Here is a 15,396-nt window from a genome sequence, read left to right as displayed (position 1 = left end):
TAGAAGCTTGATGTTACTCGACCCATCTTTGAACTTCGTTGAGCGCAGAGTCTCAGGAGTCGGGTTTGGTAATCCAAGTTGGTTTTTCTTAATCTGATGCTGACTAAGTTCAGTCGTTCAAATCCTCCATAGTCGTATCTATACCTTCAATATCTTAGATAATCCTTAAAAATTTTCTCCTATATAAAATCATCCAATCCTTATCCACAAGTTGAAACGAGCAAGAAAACGTGCCAAATTCAGCCTCTTTCAATTTCTTATCCACTTGTAAGTTGTTATCTTCATTGTACAACCAAAGCCGATAAAAGGGTTCGTGTTTTTTTGTAGAAACATTTGAAAAGAATACGTCGATCCTTCCAAAGATGAAAACATACGTAACTCACCAGAACGTTCATCTTGAACTAGAAAAACTCACAAACCGACCCCTTAAACATCAAAACACAAATCAAACAACATTCTTCCATGATTTTTATCTTATAAACTACAGAGTAGTTTCATTCTTCCAGCTTATATCATTCAAACTGGCACTCTTTATACAGCTCACGTCCTGTCGGATTAGAACAATAATCATAATACACATATGTTCTCTTCACATCCTCGTACAGTTCTTGTTGTCTAGGATTTAGCTGCCATTGTCGACCACTGTTCCATTCCAAGGCCTCCGAATCACAGCGGTTTCCAAATGGGCAGCCAAGAATGACAAAGCCTTTATAATTTGCTTGAAAAGGTGCCTGAGACCAATCCACTTTCTTGCCTCCTGATGCCCACGCCTCGCCATTCCAAATGCTTCCCATCACAACCATTGCTTGCGATGGGTATCTGCCCCCAATGGATGTGTGGTTTCTAAACACTCTTATGGGGATTTCATCTACAAAGAACCTGAAATTTTCATCATAAATACTCAATAGTTGGAGGGTTTTTGCATAATTAATGATTGGTTTTGTTAAATTTGTGTTCATATTTGATGGGTTTTGAGGGAACTTACACAATTTGATGGGAGTTCCAAAGGATTGAATAGCTATGAAAAGTTAAGGTTGGATCGAACCATAAACGAAGTCTTTGCTCTCTTCCTCCAGTGTCGTTGGCAAAAATGTTAGTTTGTAGGATATGTTCGGGTCCTTCCGTGCCCAAGAACTCGAAATCAAGCTCATCGTGAGTTCCTGAATCGTTGTCTAGATTTGAATGTAGCTGTATTTCATCGTATCATAATTATTTACATAGATGTTCACTAGCAAGGTGGAAACATGGAAGTAGGGAAGCTTTTGAATAGATATAGATATATTTATATAGAGAAAGTGAGACAGGTCGGGATGAGAACGAGGAATATAATCTCCATCCCTGACCCCGTTTTGCTTACGGGAAGAATTCTCTATCCACTCCCTTATTTTTCACCCCGTTTGAGGCAGGTACCCTCGGGGCCCCACTAATAACATTATCTCGAAAAATACAACACAAAATGAACTCTTTCGAAACAAGTTCCATAGATTAAGAAGATAATGAATGGACTAAAAAAACTAATATCTTACGTAAAAAGTTGTGACTACTCCTGGAGAGGCTCTTGATGGCAGCTTTAATTTCATCTGAAAATATCCTGAACCGTACTCGAGCTTTGACTTGAAACAAGTTCCTTTATTTTGTTCAATCAAAATTACACGTTATTCTCTTATAACATATTTATAGAAAAAGTTATTTTTTGTCGTAGTAACGATCAAATTTTAAAGTATATTTTAACCGTAATTTCATATCTGTAGGATAGATCTAGGTTAACTCATGTATCACTTATATACTCGGGCATCATTATATGTACACAAATCAAAGTTAACCTAATCGAAACTTTTAAAACCGATGTCAATATCCAACAAAATCGTGTTCACTATTATCCATTATTGACATATTTTGTGAGAGATTAAACTAAATAATAAGAAAAACGAAAGATTTTCTTTCGATAGAGACCTGAAGCCTGATCAAGAGAGAGTTGAACTTCTGATCCACCTCGTAACCGTACGAAATGATCTTGACTATAGGTGACAAAGTAGTTCTCATCAAATGTAAGTTCTTCGCCAACCACACGATTCTTCACACCGCTCATAATCATAAGAACAAGAAGAAGTGGAGGGAAGAAGGTGATGATACCCAACAGTCCCATAATTCTTGTCTCAGCTGATATCAAAGTTAAAGAAATTGATATACAAAATACAAATCTTCCCTTGCAGCTATTTATAACATAGAACATATTTATGACTCAATTTATTTTCATTGTTCACCATAAATTTAGATGCATGAGTATAAAAATTTGGATTCCAAACAACATATCAAAAGATCTTTAAATTAATTGGTAACATATTGTTTAAGAGCATAAAATAACATGAACGCGAAAACTATATTGACTTGATCTTACGACATGTTCGACGAACATCTCTAGCTACTCGTATTGTATGTCCTTGTCTTTACACATTTCTTACCAAAATTTATTATCTCGAGATATTAGTTGTTGTATGCCTTAGTTTGTGACTTCAGAGAACCCATTATAACCCATTCTTGATCATAAATTGTGGCTTCGATCCATAGTTTTTCCTCTTATCGTGAGTAGAGATGTTTATTTTATCCCCCTTGAAAGAGGAGGAGATTCCCCATTTAGATGAGGAAGCGAGGAACATTTTTTCTCCTTTAGATAAATGAGGCTGGGGACGGGATTATATTTCCCGTCCTCATTCCCACCCAATTTCCCGTCCCATTTCATCTAATATAAATATATTTTCAATAATATTAAAAAAAATTACAAAAGAGTTAATTTCGAAACTTTGATGGTAATAGTTATGGTTAAAGACTATATAAAATAATAAACCGATAAAAATTACCTGTTAAGAATTTGATCTTGTAACAACCCAGATCCATCGCTAGCCGATGTTGTCCTCTCTCTTTTGGGTTTCCCCTTAAGGCTTAAAACACGCTAGTGAAAGGTTTCCACACCCTTATAAAGGGTGTTTTGTTCTCCTCCCCAACCAATGTAGGACATCACAAATCCCCACAAGTTAATCCCCGCCTCGATCTGGACAAAAAAATAAATGGTGAATTTCGCGAGGATGAATAATGAAATAGGTGGTAGGGATAGGGACGGAAAATGCTTCCCATCCCAGCCCCGCCCCATGAACATCTCTAATTGTGAGGAAGTTTTTTCACGTAAAAATTGACGGTGTGCTTGTTTTTCACCGTTCTACTTGCTATATTCACCATTAGGTTCATACCCAAAAATGATCTTTAGAAAATAGTGTTTATCCCAATATCGGGATCCCTTCCTTCCTTACCGAACGAGCGAAACCTAAAGTTGTCGATCATCGAAAATGGAAGCCTTCCCTTACAAGAAAGCTTAAACTATCTAGTATGGCAACAAAACATTGTTCATACATTAATCAAATCTTGATCAGCCGCTGGCACCACCGCACCCAACGACTCACCCCTTCTAAGATTGGCTACACAACCCAATTCTCGAGTACAATCTGCCACCTTTTCAATGCAACAAAGCAAATCAATTAGCAATGAAACCAATGTGGCTGTTGGGATCATCTCCAAACCCTCAAACCGATGGTTCGCCAAAAGGGAGCTCAGATGCTCCGTTGTGGCCTTTGCCCTTTCAATATGAGCACTTGCCAAGGCTGGTGGTGCCATTTTCTTGATTGCCATTGCTACTTCTTTTAGAGCCTTTGCTGATTCATTGCACATTCTTAGAAACTCCTCTTTGAATTGGCTCTCAATTTGAATTTGATCGTTATTTTCGAGGTAGACATCGAGCACTCGAACGCGATATGCGCACTCTCGAGTCGAGCTACTGATGTTTAGGTACTGTTTCCATGGATGGCGAAATCCGAACTTGCGAGGCCCTGGCTCCCATCTTGCTAGGTTAGCCTAAGTAGATGATTGTATTTAGTTGAGGTTTGGAGGGGAGAAAAGGCAAGAGAGTTTGAGTTGATTTCATGTGTTTGTTTAACTCACCATGGATTCTTCACTTTGTTTTGAAGTTAGAATGGTTTTGTATTTGTGCATGCATGCTTGCTTTGTTCACTTGCTCAACTCCTTGTGATGATCTAAAATATTGAGCTCCAAACTCTGCATGTCATCATGTTTTTAGTTAAACCCTAGGGTTCGAAAGGTGTGTAAAGGTTGGTTATCGTGTTAGAATGAATAAACGTGCAACAACCCAAGCCCAGGTTATAGTGTTAGAATGAATAAACGTGTAACAGCCCAAACATGGCTAGCAAATATTGTCCGTTTTTGGTCCGTTACTTACGCCGTTAGCCCCATGGTTCTACAACACGTCTGCTAGGGAGAGGTTTCCACACTTTTCTAAGGAATGCTTCGTTCCCCTCTCCAATCAATATAGGATCTCACAATCCACCCACAAGGGTTTCCACACTCTTATAAAGAATGCTTCGTTTCTCTCTCCATCTGATGTGAGATCTCACAATTCACCCCCCTTGGAGGCCATCGTTCTCGCTGGCACATTGCCTGGTGTCTGGCTTTGATACTATTTGTAATAGCCCAAGCCCATCGATAGTGGATATTGTCCGCTTTGACCCGTTACGTATCGCCGTCAACCTCACGGTTTTAAAACGATACTGCTAGGGAGAGGTTTCCACACTCTTATAAGGAATGCTTCGTTCCCGTCAGTCTCACGGTTTTAAAACGAAACTGCTAGGGAGAAGTTTCCACACCCTTATAAGAAATGTTTCGTTCTCGTCAGTCTCACAGTTTTAAAACGCGTTTGCTAAGGAGAAGTTTTCATACCATTATAAGGAATTTTTCGTTCCACTCTCCAATCGATGTGAGATCTCACAATCCATCCCCTTGGAGGCCAGCATCCTCTCTGGCACACTGCCCGGTGTCTGGCTTTGATACTATTTATAACAGCCTAAACCCATCACTAACAGATATTGTCCGTTTTGGCTCGTTACATATCGCCGTCAGCCTCACAATTTTAAAACATATCTGTTACGGAGAGGTTTCCACACACTTATAAGAAAGATTTTGTTCCTCACAATAACATGGCTCTAATACCATTTATAACAGCTCAAGTCTACCGTTAGCAGATATTGTCTACTTTGACCCATTACATATCGCCGTCAGACTCACGATTTTAAAAAGTGGACAATATTTACTAGCAATGAGCTTAGACTGTTACAAAACATCCTAACGATCGAGCTACTACACTAGTTAAAATCCATATTTTCGATTACTATCCTACAATCATACGTTTGTGCAAATATTTTGTAAGAAGATTATCAAACAAAGTAGCTAAGCTTAAACAATTGTACCTTGTAAGAAGGTGGCAAGGTTTTCAACGTTGTTAACAAGCTGGTCATGAAGATCATTACCAATCCAAATAGGGCAAACAAAAATGCAAATGGAGACAGCAATGAAGCTCCCAATGACAATGGTTAGAAACCTATCAGAAGCAAGCTTTAGAACTTCATCATCTCTATAACTTGACACAGCCACCATTGAAAACGTCAAGATGAATATCAAAAGCCCATAGTCATATCTTGCCTTCATACTTGGGAAGAACCTCATGAAAGTTGCTATTGCAGCTGTTTTAATCAAGATCATAAAAAACAATCACTTTAGAACTTATAACTAAAGAATTGTATCGATCTGAACCGCAACGGGTTTATGTACTTAACTAAGTTTAGCTCAAGAACGTTTAGATTTGGACGATGAGAAACTGTAGGAAAAAAAGTTTGCTAGTAATCATATGGATTCGAGTGTTGAAAGGAAGAAGATGAGACCAGGATTCGGAAGCCATAGAGAAAAAAGGATCGAGGTTGCTAAACCGAACGGGCTTTGATATCATGAGAATATTTACTGAAACCACCCACCTAGGTGGTGAAAGTTGTCTATTTATAATCATGGAAAGAGTAATAAATGGATACAAGATATTTGACTATAATACAAGAGCAAATATGATACTTATGGTAAGCCGTAATTCAAGGCTAAATGTATATTTCGTGTACCTACTACAAAGATGAGGGCACCAAGAATGAGAGGCTGGCCCTTATCTCCACATAGGTTTGCTAAGTAATGAGTTCCAAACCCTAGGGCTCCTCCTAATATAGGGCGATATAATATTTGTTTTTTAGGTCAATATACGTGTAGCTCGGTCATGATAATCTCTACTTTTTTTGACGGGTTTTATGTTAAATTCCCGACTCCACGTGATATAACATTTTTGAAGAAAAGTATATAGTTGAAGCTAAATTCATAAAATCATCTTGATCGATAAATTAAGTTTAGTGATCAAATAGATATAAAACGCACCGACTGAGAATTCAAAGACGACAATAACGGTAATAATAGCCCAAATTGCCGAGGCACCAAAGCTATCATAAAGAGGCTTAAAGTAGTAGAAAAAAGAAGCCAAAGTGATGGCCGAAGCAACTTTGATCGAGTGAATAATTCGTCTCGAATCTCGCCCAATGCTCTTCGTCATTTTCACCGTTTCCATCGCTTCATGTTCACCCTTCTTATAAACCCTCTTCAGCCACCCTGCCCACCCAAAATAAACCAATACTCCTTCGTATCCCTCAGCCGCCATAACCACACAAACAAAGATCGAGCGGGAGAGGCTGTAATTTTCGGGTTACGAAAACGAGTTCTTTGTTTTTGTTTTTATAGGAAAAAGTTTCATGAAGAAATTATAAGACCATCGAGAAGATTTTCATTTTCAGTGGTGGGGTTGTGTTTCTTGAGTTCTGACCCACAATGCTAAAGATTTGAATGTGAAAACTTAAAAAGCAATTCTAGAAGACTTGTTTGTTTCATTAGAATTTAAAACGTGTATGCATGCACATGTTTGAGACGGAAAAAATTAAGATCAATCATCCGTTCTAAAATGAAAATGAGAAATTCCGTTTCTATAAAATGTGGGTGAGATTTCTCCCTTCAAATGATGTATTATCGGTTGAGCTGAAAGCAGATCATAGAAGAAACAAAGAGTTAGTTGCCCTCGAAATTTGAAAAATAATCATTAATTTAAGTTTAATGATGTAATTAATGATATAAATGAGAGTTTTGGAGACCGACATAGAGCAATGTGCTAGCGAGGATGTTGGTCTCCCAAGGGAAGTGGAATGTGAGATCCCACATTGGTTGGAGCCAGCAAGGACCACTGGGCAGTGTGACAGTGAGGACATTGGGCTCCCAAGAGCATGCACGGGACAATGTGTCAACGAGGACGTTGAGCCTCCAAGAATCAGGCATTAGGTAGTGTGCCAGCGAGGACGTTGGGCTCCCAAAAGGCGGGCATTGGGCAGTATGCTGGCAAGAACGTTAGGTTCTCAAGGGAAGTGGAATGTGAGATCCCACATTGGTTAAAGCCAACGAGGACGTTGGGTCCCTAAAGGAGGTGGAATGTAAGATCTCATATGGGTTTGAGCCAGCGAGGAAGTTGAGTCCCCAAGAGAGGTGGAAAGTGAGATCTCACATCGGTTGGAGAGGAAAACGAAACATTTCTTATAAGAGTATGAAACCCTGTCCTTAGAGAACGCGTTTTAAACCTTGAAGAAACCAAAAAGGGATGCCAGCGGTAGACTTAGATTGGGCTATGAATTATTAATCATCGAAAGTACTTACACATTAAATTCTCGAAAGTACTTGAGAAAAAGACCAAACACATTAAATTCTCGAAAGAACCATTTTTTATTATCTGAGACTTAACTAAATGAATTATTAATCATCGAAACATAAATATGATTTAAAAAGTACTTATTTCGTAGAATCCCGAACTTAATTCTCTAAAGAAATATAATAATCAAAATTTATAGACTAAATTTATAATATAATATTTATGGAATCATAGGGAAATTTAATTCTATTTTCAATTTTTTCGTCCACTATTAACAATCAACGACCAAACCAAGACTTGGTTGGTGTAGATTTTTAGCATAATTTAAGGAGAGTGTCAATTCCATCAGCCGCCATTACTTCCACTATTGTCATTCTACCTAAATTTTATGTTACTATAGCTTATGTTCGTCGTCAAAATTTTCGGGATCGAACATTAAAGAGATGGAGCTTTAGCTTCTTCGGATCGTATCTTTTAGAAAATGTGACGACTTTTAGCTTAGTTTTGTTACCTCTCTAACTATATCGCTAATAGGTAAGGTTTTATTGGTCCAATCACTTATCTGTTGAGGAGAAACTTGTGAGATTCCACATCGGTTGGAGAGAGGAACGAAACATTTCTTACAAGAGTATGAAAACATCTCCCTAATGGATGCATTTTAAAAATTGTGAGGCTGACGACAATACATAACGAGTCGAAGTAGATAATATCTACTAGCGGTGGGCTTGAGCCGTTACAAAACTAATCCAATTTGAAGTTGTTGATGTTTATATGATCGATCATAGAAAAAAAATTATGAGCAATACTAAATCATTCTAGAGCTCAAACCTTCATTTCTCTCACCCGTTGTCCATTTTGCTTGGCCTTCCTCTAAAAGGTTGTGTAACAGGTGCATGATGTTCACTGAAACGTCTGTTTATTTTATTATCAACTCGATGAATTAATTTCAAGATATAAGACTTTCCTATTATAAAACGTATCTCATTTTCCTTAAAAGACGATTTAAATCTAGTATGAATGCAATTAATTTCAAGTTCGTGTTTTGCATGTTTTTTGTTTTATTAAATGAGAGAAAAACCAAACGAATCAACACGACCAGATTGGGTAAACGACCAAGAATGGTTGTCCTCGACCGTACAAACCCTTTCATATCAAAATTTAAAACGAAAATAAAACCTAACTTATTCCAACATGTTTTAAATTATCTATACGTTGAACTTTCTGGATGTTGGTGTTTGTTTTGTGGTGTCCAAATCAATTCCAAGCTGCTTTCTTTATAGACAAGTGGGTGCCACATTTGACCATCAAACCAAAGGTGAAATGTATTCTTGGCTTCCTCATACTACTCCTGCCTCTTGTCATCTATCTCTGCACTCTTGCTTGGATTCGAAGGCCACGACGTGATCGAAGCACACCGAAGCGAATAATTGAAGCCAAATGAAATTGTAACAGTTCAAGATGCATCATTGTCAGCCTCACAGTTTTATAATGCGATTATGGGAGAAAAGTTTCCACACCCTTATAAAAAATGTTTCATTCCACCCTCAAATTGATCTGTGATCTCAGAAGACACCTCTTTGGAAGCTCAACGTCCTCATTGGCACATCGCTCGGTGCCTGGCTCTGATATCAACTGTAACAGCCTAAACCCACCGCTAGCAGATATTGTCTGCTTTAGCTCGTTACATATCGCTATCAGTCTCACAGTTTTAAAACCAGTCTACTGCGAAGAGGTTTCAACACCCATGTAAAAAATGTTTTGTTTCCCTCTCCGCCAGATTGAGATCTCACACGAACACTTACAAAACACACTTTGTACTATAAAAAAAACTTTAATCACAACGTTTTTGACTTCGAAATAAAACGTACATCTGATAGCTGTGTAAAGAGAGAGAGAAAAAAAAAATACTAAGGAGAAGACCACACGGCTGTCGAACGCTCCTCCATCTCGACCAGCAACCTGCAAACACTTGAAAAAGAAAAAGTGAAATGGGTGAGTATAAAAATACTTAATAAGTAACTTACTTGTAAGCTCTCATCATTTCCTTAACCAAGGAGAAGACCACAAACATTACTCTAGGCTCTAGGTGGATAGACTCTGGCGGGTCACAAACTTGGGTAGCTAGTTTAGCCCATGTAATGGTAACTGCTATCCGTTGTTACCTTAACAAAGTCTTGTATCAAGTAGGGACAACATAGTAAGTATTAGCCTTCTCTTCATCCATGAGACGTTAGCTGGAAAGCTCATCTCATAGGCCATGTAGTTGTCCAATGTTGGGGGAGTGATCCCCAGATAGGTGCCATCTCTACTAACTATCCACGTGATCAACTCTCTCCCACAAGACGAATACACTGTGTAAGGTAACCACTGACTACTTGGATGATCAACTCCCTCCCACAAGAAGGATCTTCCGTACAAAGTAATCATATAAATTATCAAGTCACACATTCCTAACCAGCCTCACGCCTAACTCAATAGTAATGTACCAGAGTGGAAAGGAAAGTGAAAGCTTTATAGACAGGCTGCTATAGGCCTCAGAGGCTACCTTTGTCATTCAGGGTGGTGGTGGTGGTCTTCTAGGTCTCTAGAATGGTTTGACAATCTTGGCATAGATTCACCTCTCTATGTTTCGCAGTTCTGACTCTCCTAGTCTAGATCAATTAGGAGCACTAGGGGCCACACCCTTTGATTGGACCACTGGATGCGTCCTATCCTAGGTCAATATCTAGCCAAATTGACGCTTTCACCCTAGTTTTAAAGTGTTTCTACTACTTATTCTTTACAAGGAGAAGTCACACATTCGATCACCTAGAACTAATGTACATTAACACATGCTTAACATGGTGATGATATCCATCAACCACCTAGAGTATGTGCAGATACACAATTTTTCATCCATTGTTTCAACGTGGTGATAAAATCCATCAAGCTCTTAGAGTGCAAATACACAATTTTTCATCCACTATTTCAACATAATTATGTATAAATAGTAAAAAAGTAGTCAATCTCAACGCATGGAATAATTTAGTTTGCCCACAACTAGTGAGACTAATCTCATGCTTATCGAATCTTTTTAGGCTTATGTCATATCCAATCTATCCACCTAGGGTTTGGTCATACTAGCATGCATACATAACCATACGAGTGGAGGGGTATTTATACTAGAGCCTACGCTAGATATAACAAATCTAAATCTAGACCTAACAAATCTCAGTATTTTCCTAAAATATCTAGATCTCTCCCCTAACATATCTACCTCTCTTTCTCCTCAAATCTCTACTAAAATAAATATATTGTGCTGGTACAATTATTGGGCTAGTGATGATATTTCAACGTACTTGTCCCTCAGAAACCTCAAAATTCTAATGGGTTTTCCTCTTTGGTTTAGTATATGCTACAATCAAATATGAGCATCGGACCCATTGCCAGGGATTTTGGGGTCGAGGAGCTACATGTACTTTTTTAAAGAAAAGAAAGGGTCATGACCGAAGAAAGATGGATAGATAGTGCCACGATCAAAGGAAAGCTAGAGTACCTTCGTAAGAGCAAGACAATTCAACAAAGATAAAACATCGATGTATTTATTTTTTTTATCATCTTAAGTCTTTATTCTACTAAAACAACTTCTCACATTCTTCCAATCAATTTGACATATTACAATTCATTTCTCCTTTCTCCTTTTGAAGATTCTATGAAGACCCCACCAAAAATAAGCTTCTAGAGGACGAGCACTATGGATTCGTGAGAGACGAACAGAGAGTGAGACCCCATGCTCCTGACCGAACCAGACTTGAATATCATAATCACGTTATCTGAAGATGTAAACCATCATCAAGACTGCCAAATAGCCCTAGAGACATAGACGATCACCATGGCAACTCCGAAAAAAATTAAGGTAATATGTATGCCGATAGCAGACGATGCGGTGTCAAGGAGCCTCCACACCCCTTTCACATCTTTGATCTTTGAAGAGCTTTCAGTTTTATTTTTTATGTATCGAACGCTCTTATATTCAAATCTAACATGGTTGCATTCTGAGAAGTGAGAAGCATAACCAAAAAGTTATATTTGAAGTTCCATCCAACTCAAAAAGCTTCTTAGATTTAGCATGGTCATTTCTCCTTTCTTCCTTTGAAGATTCTACGAAAACCCCACCAAAAATAAGCTACACACAATGAGGCTACAACTTTGACGCATTGTTAGTGAGAATTCAATGTTGTTTAGTGGGACCGTAACACCTGTGCCCAACAGGTATGAAAAATCTTCTTTTATTGATTGGCTACTCGCATGATCAACGCTCTCCCACAAGACGAATCCATCGTGTAGGATAACCACTAACTACCTGCATGATCAACACCCTCCCACAAGACGAATCTTTTATATAGAGTAAACCTACAAACTATCAAGTCATACGTCTTTAACCAACCTCGGGCCTAGCTCAACGGTGACGTACTGGAGTGGAAAGGAAAGTGAAAGCTTTATAGACATTGTACTAGATGCTATAAGCCTAGGAGACTACTTTTGTTATCCAAGGTTGTCGTGGTGGTCTTCTAGATCTCTAGGATGGTTTGACAGTCTTGGCATGGATTCACATCTCTAGGTTTCTCAATTTCGACTTTCCAAGTCTGGATCGATTAGGAGCAATAGAGTCACACCCTTTGATTGTCTCTCACGATTCCATTGCGCTCGGACTATTGAAGGCGTCCCATCCTAGTTCACAATCTAGCCCAACTAACGCTTTCACCCTAGTTTTAAATTGTTTCTACTACTTATTCTCTTTAGGGAGAAGTCACACATTCAATCACCTGGAACTAATATACAGTCACACATGCTCAACGGGGCGATAACATCCATCAAACGCCCAGAGAGTAGATACACAATTTCTCATTCACCGTTTCAACATAATTATGTACAAGTAGTAGAAAAACAGTCCATCACAACACACATAGAAAAATTAAGTTATGCCAACAACTAGTGAGACTAATCTCATGCTTATCCAATCGTCCTAGGTTAATGTTATATCAAATCTATCAACCTAGAGTTTCGTCATACTAGCATGCATACATATCCAGACGATCCCTATAAGTAATACTTTTCAGAATCAATACTTCAATGTTTTATCTTTGTTGGAAGAAAGTGAGTTGTTTTAGTAGTATAGAGACCTAAAATAATAGGAACAATAAATAGGTCAATGTTTTATCTTTGTTGAATTGTCTTGTATTACAAAGATCCTCTTTCTTTTGTCATGAATCTTTCTTTACTTTATATCTTCCTCGACCCTAAAATCCCTAGCAATGGGTCCGATACTCATATTTGATTGTAGCATAAGGAGGAAAACCCATTAGAATTTTGAGGTTTTGAAGGACAAGTAAATGATATTTTACTTTCTATACTTTAATAACCAAATTGTATCGAATTTGGAAGTACACAAACTAAATTCTTACGGAAAAAAAGAATTTAACTACAAAAAAAAATATTAATGTCACGACCCGATTTTCGAGGCTTCGAAAAACCAAATCGTGACTAAAGAGACGAAATCGAAAACAAACAAAAAGAAAATAAAAGAAAAGAAAAGAAAAGTAAGGTAACAAGATAAAAATACTAATGAATTAAAACAAAAGAGAGAAATTTTGTTTCGAAATTATTACAAAAGAAATTGCAAATATAAAATGAAATACAAAAGACTCCAAAAGACCGTAAAGGGACTGACGCTCCGGAACAACCCCCTCTGTGACCGCACAACTCTCGAACGCTCCTCTACCTCGACCAACAGCTAGCGAACACCTGAGAAAGAAATAAAGGAGAACGGGATGAGTATAAAAATTATACTTAGTAAGCCACCTACTTGTAGGCTCTCTTCGCATCTTAATTTAATAGGTTGCCACGGTTTTCTAATTCGGTTCTAGGACATCTGGTTCTAATTTTAGTCCCTTGGAGCTTGCCCTTTGGGTTACACCGGTTCATTGTCCTTTTATTAGACGTCTAGAGGTTCCTTATGCTAAGCTAATATGGTCAGTATCTCTCTATGAGGCGCTACCTCTATATGGCTATCTAGGACTACATGGTATCTAGCCTAGGGGTGTGCTGAATACCCCTACGCCCATATAGTCCTCCTATGGGGGGCGCGACCAAACCCGTTCCCATGCAGCTAATGGGCTGTACGACGTGGGGACACATTTCCCATGCGAAATGGCTAAGAGCAGTAAGGACTGATCAGGGACACTTGGTCCTCCCACGAAGCTATAGATACCGTTCTCAGACTAGCAATTTATGAACACTTCTGAGGTACCTTGTTGCCATGGTAATCAGCTAAGTTCTTAGGGGAAAGTTGAGGTACCTTGTTGCCATGGTAATCAACTAAGTTCTTAGGGGAAAGTTAAGTCTGGCTAGAGCGACATATCGCTCCTAACAGTAACCCCTAGGCTTATCATAGAAATGGGTACTAGGAAATAACGGAGTGTGCATGCAACCGTCTTCTAACATCCTAATATTCATGCAAACTAGGCACGCCGGCTCAATGGGGCAATGGCCTCCATCCAGCACCTAGAACACGAAGTTCGCGCTCAATGGGGCAAATTCATCCATCGAGCACCCGGAACACGGAATACACAATTCCAACATAAATTAAACGCATGCAAACGTACAACGGAAGCTTGAGGCGTACAAGCAACACTCAGATAATTCACCCAACACATCATAACAATCAATCTGACTAATCTCATTCATGGAGAGCTAATTTAAGGCAAAATTACTAACATGCATATATACAATCCAAGCGAACCCTACAAGTATTTCTTCCTAAATACCGGGTGGTTACTTACCTGGTTGACGAGTGCCCTTTTTGCTAGCGTTTCTTTGCCCGTGAGGTGTCCAAAAATACTGATTTCTTTAAATTAGATCCCTATTCACATAAGAACAGTATTAGAAATGGAACCGAGACAAAAATCAGGCAAACAGAAAACAACCGGGCCAAATTGGCTGTTCCACGCGCGCTCACGCGCCAGCAGCGCGCGGGAAGGCGCCAGTCGCAGGCTGCACGCGCGCCCACTTCCGCGTAGTCGCGGGTCGGTCGGTCCGGTCCGGTCCGATCGGCTCGGCTCGCGTTTGCGGTTCGGCCTGGCTTGCAGGCGACACGTGTCGACGCCTCGCTGGAGCTGCGTTGCTCCAGCCGATGGTCGACACGTGTCCGGCGCCTGTCGCCGCCCTCCGCCGCTCGTTGGCCGCCCTTCTTTTTTTTTTCTTTTTTTTTTCTTTCTTCTTTCTTCTCTGTCCTCTGAAAACCGAAACACAATCCCCTTTTCCGATTTTCTTCTTCCTTCTCCTAATATTTTTTTTGTAATTTTTTTGCTTGACTACTAGACGAGTTCAGAACGTCGGAAGTTCGCTCACCGTTCTCGGACGACTCTCGGATCTCCGCCTTCGAGTTGAGATCTCGGCCAAACTTCTTCACAGATCGTGCGTAGAGTTGTTCCTAGATGAATATATCAAGATTTCAGATCTTGATTCACAAAGGAAAACCGTAGATCTGAGAAAGCGTTCAAGATCTTACCTTGTAGGTTTTCCGATTTCTTAATGAAAAATGGGAACTCCGACCACCCACATTCTCTTTTTCCTTCCAAGAAAGGATCCTTGCATCATGATCTCGACCGGAGTAGGCTCCGATGGTAGTTTTCGGTGAGTCTTCCGGCGGTTCATTCTTTCTCCTCTCTCTAGGTTCTCTCTACCTGTTTCTCTCACTATTTCTTTTTCTGCAAGACTCTGGACGAGTTTCATTTGGACCC

At 39.2% G+C, this 15,396-nt stretch overlaps 1 protein-coding gene, 1 long non-coding RNA gene and 1 pseudogene across 2 annotated transcripts; all 3 read right to left on the bottom strand.

Moving 5' to 3' along the window:
- Positions 1-512: 512 nt before the first annotated feature.
- On the bottom strand, positions 513-2,146 carry LOC111779640 (xyloglucan endotransglucosylase/hydrolase protein 2-like). The gene is made up of 4 exons (XM_023659733.2): positions 1,930-2,146; positions 1,527-1,591; positions 986-1,188; positions 513-879 (listed from the first exon to the last, which is right to left on the bottom strand). Exons 1-4 carry the CDS (start codon positions 2,144-2,146, stop codon positions 513-515), a joined length of 852 nt encoding a protein of 283 aa, XP_023515501.2.
- Positions 2,147-5,295: 3,149 nt separating this feature from the next.
- Positions 5,296-6,586, bottom strand: LOC111780527 (aluminum-activated malate transporter 2 pseudogene; annotated as a pseudogene).
- A 6,482-nt stretch (positions 6,587-13,068) lies between these two features.
- LOC147787338 (uncharacterized) lies at positions 13,069-15,384 on the bottom strand. The gene is made up of 4 exons (XR_015413849.1): positions 15,165-15,384; positions 15,005-15,086; positions 14,437-14,516; positions 13,069-13,399 (listed from the first exon to the last, which is right to left on the bottom strand). It is a non-coding gene; the product is annotated as an uncharacterized LOC147787338 (long non-coding RNA).
- Between the last annotated feature and the right edge of the window lie 12 nt (positions 15,385-15,396).

The sequence above is a fragment of the Cucurbita pepo genome, chromosome 18 (genome assembly GCF_057944985.1).
Source record: "Cucurbita pepo subsp. pepo isolate OVF chromosome 18, ASM5794498v1, whole genome shotgun sequence".
Classification (NCBI taxonomy): Eukaryota; Viridiplantae; Streptophyta; class Magnoliopsida; order Cucurbitales; family Cucurbitaceae; genus Cucurbita; species Cucurbita pepo.
The sequence above is the reverse complement of the archived record's forward strand: the minus strand, read 5'-3'. Positions and strand labels throughout refer to the sequence as shown.

What these genes read in the sequence shown, in the direction of transcription:
- LOC111779640 (XM_023659733.2), bottom strand. Translation starts at nt 2,146, where the DNA reads ATGGGACTGTTGGGTATCATCACCTTCTTCCCTCCACTTCTTCTTGTT. An exon ending in GAGTAGTCACAACTTTTTAC is followed by an intron (nt 1,189 to 1,526) that starts GTAAGATATTAG and finishes GATGAAATACAG; the next exon opens with CTACATTCAAATCTAGACAA. An exon ending in TGGAACTCCCATCAAATTGT is followed by an intron (nt 880 to 985) that starts GTAAGTTCCCTC and finishes TGAAAATTTCAG; the next exon opens with GTTCTTTGTAGATGAAATCC.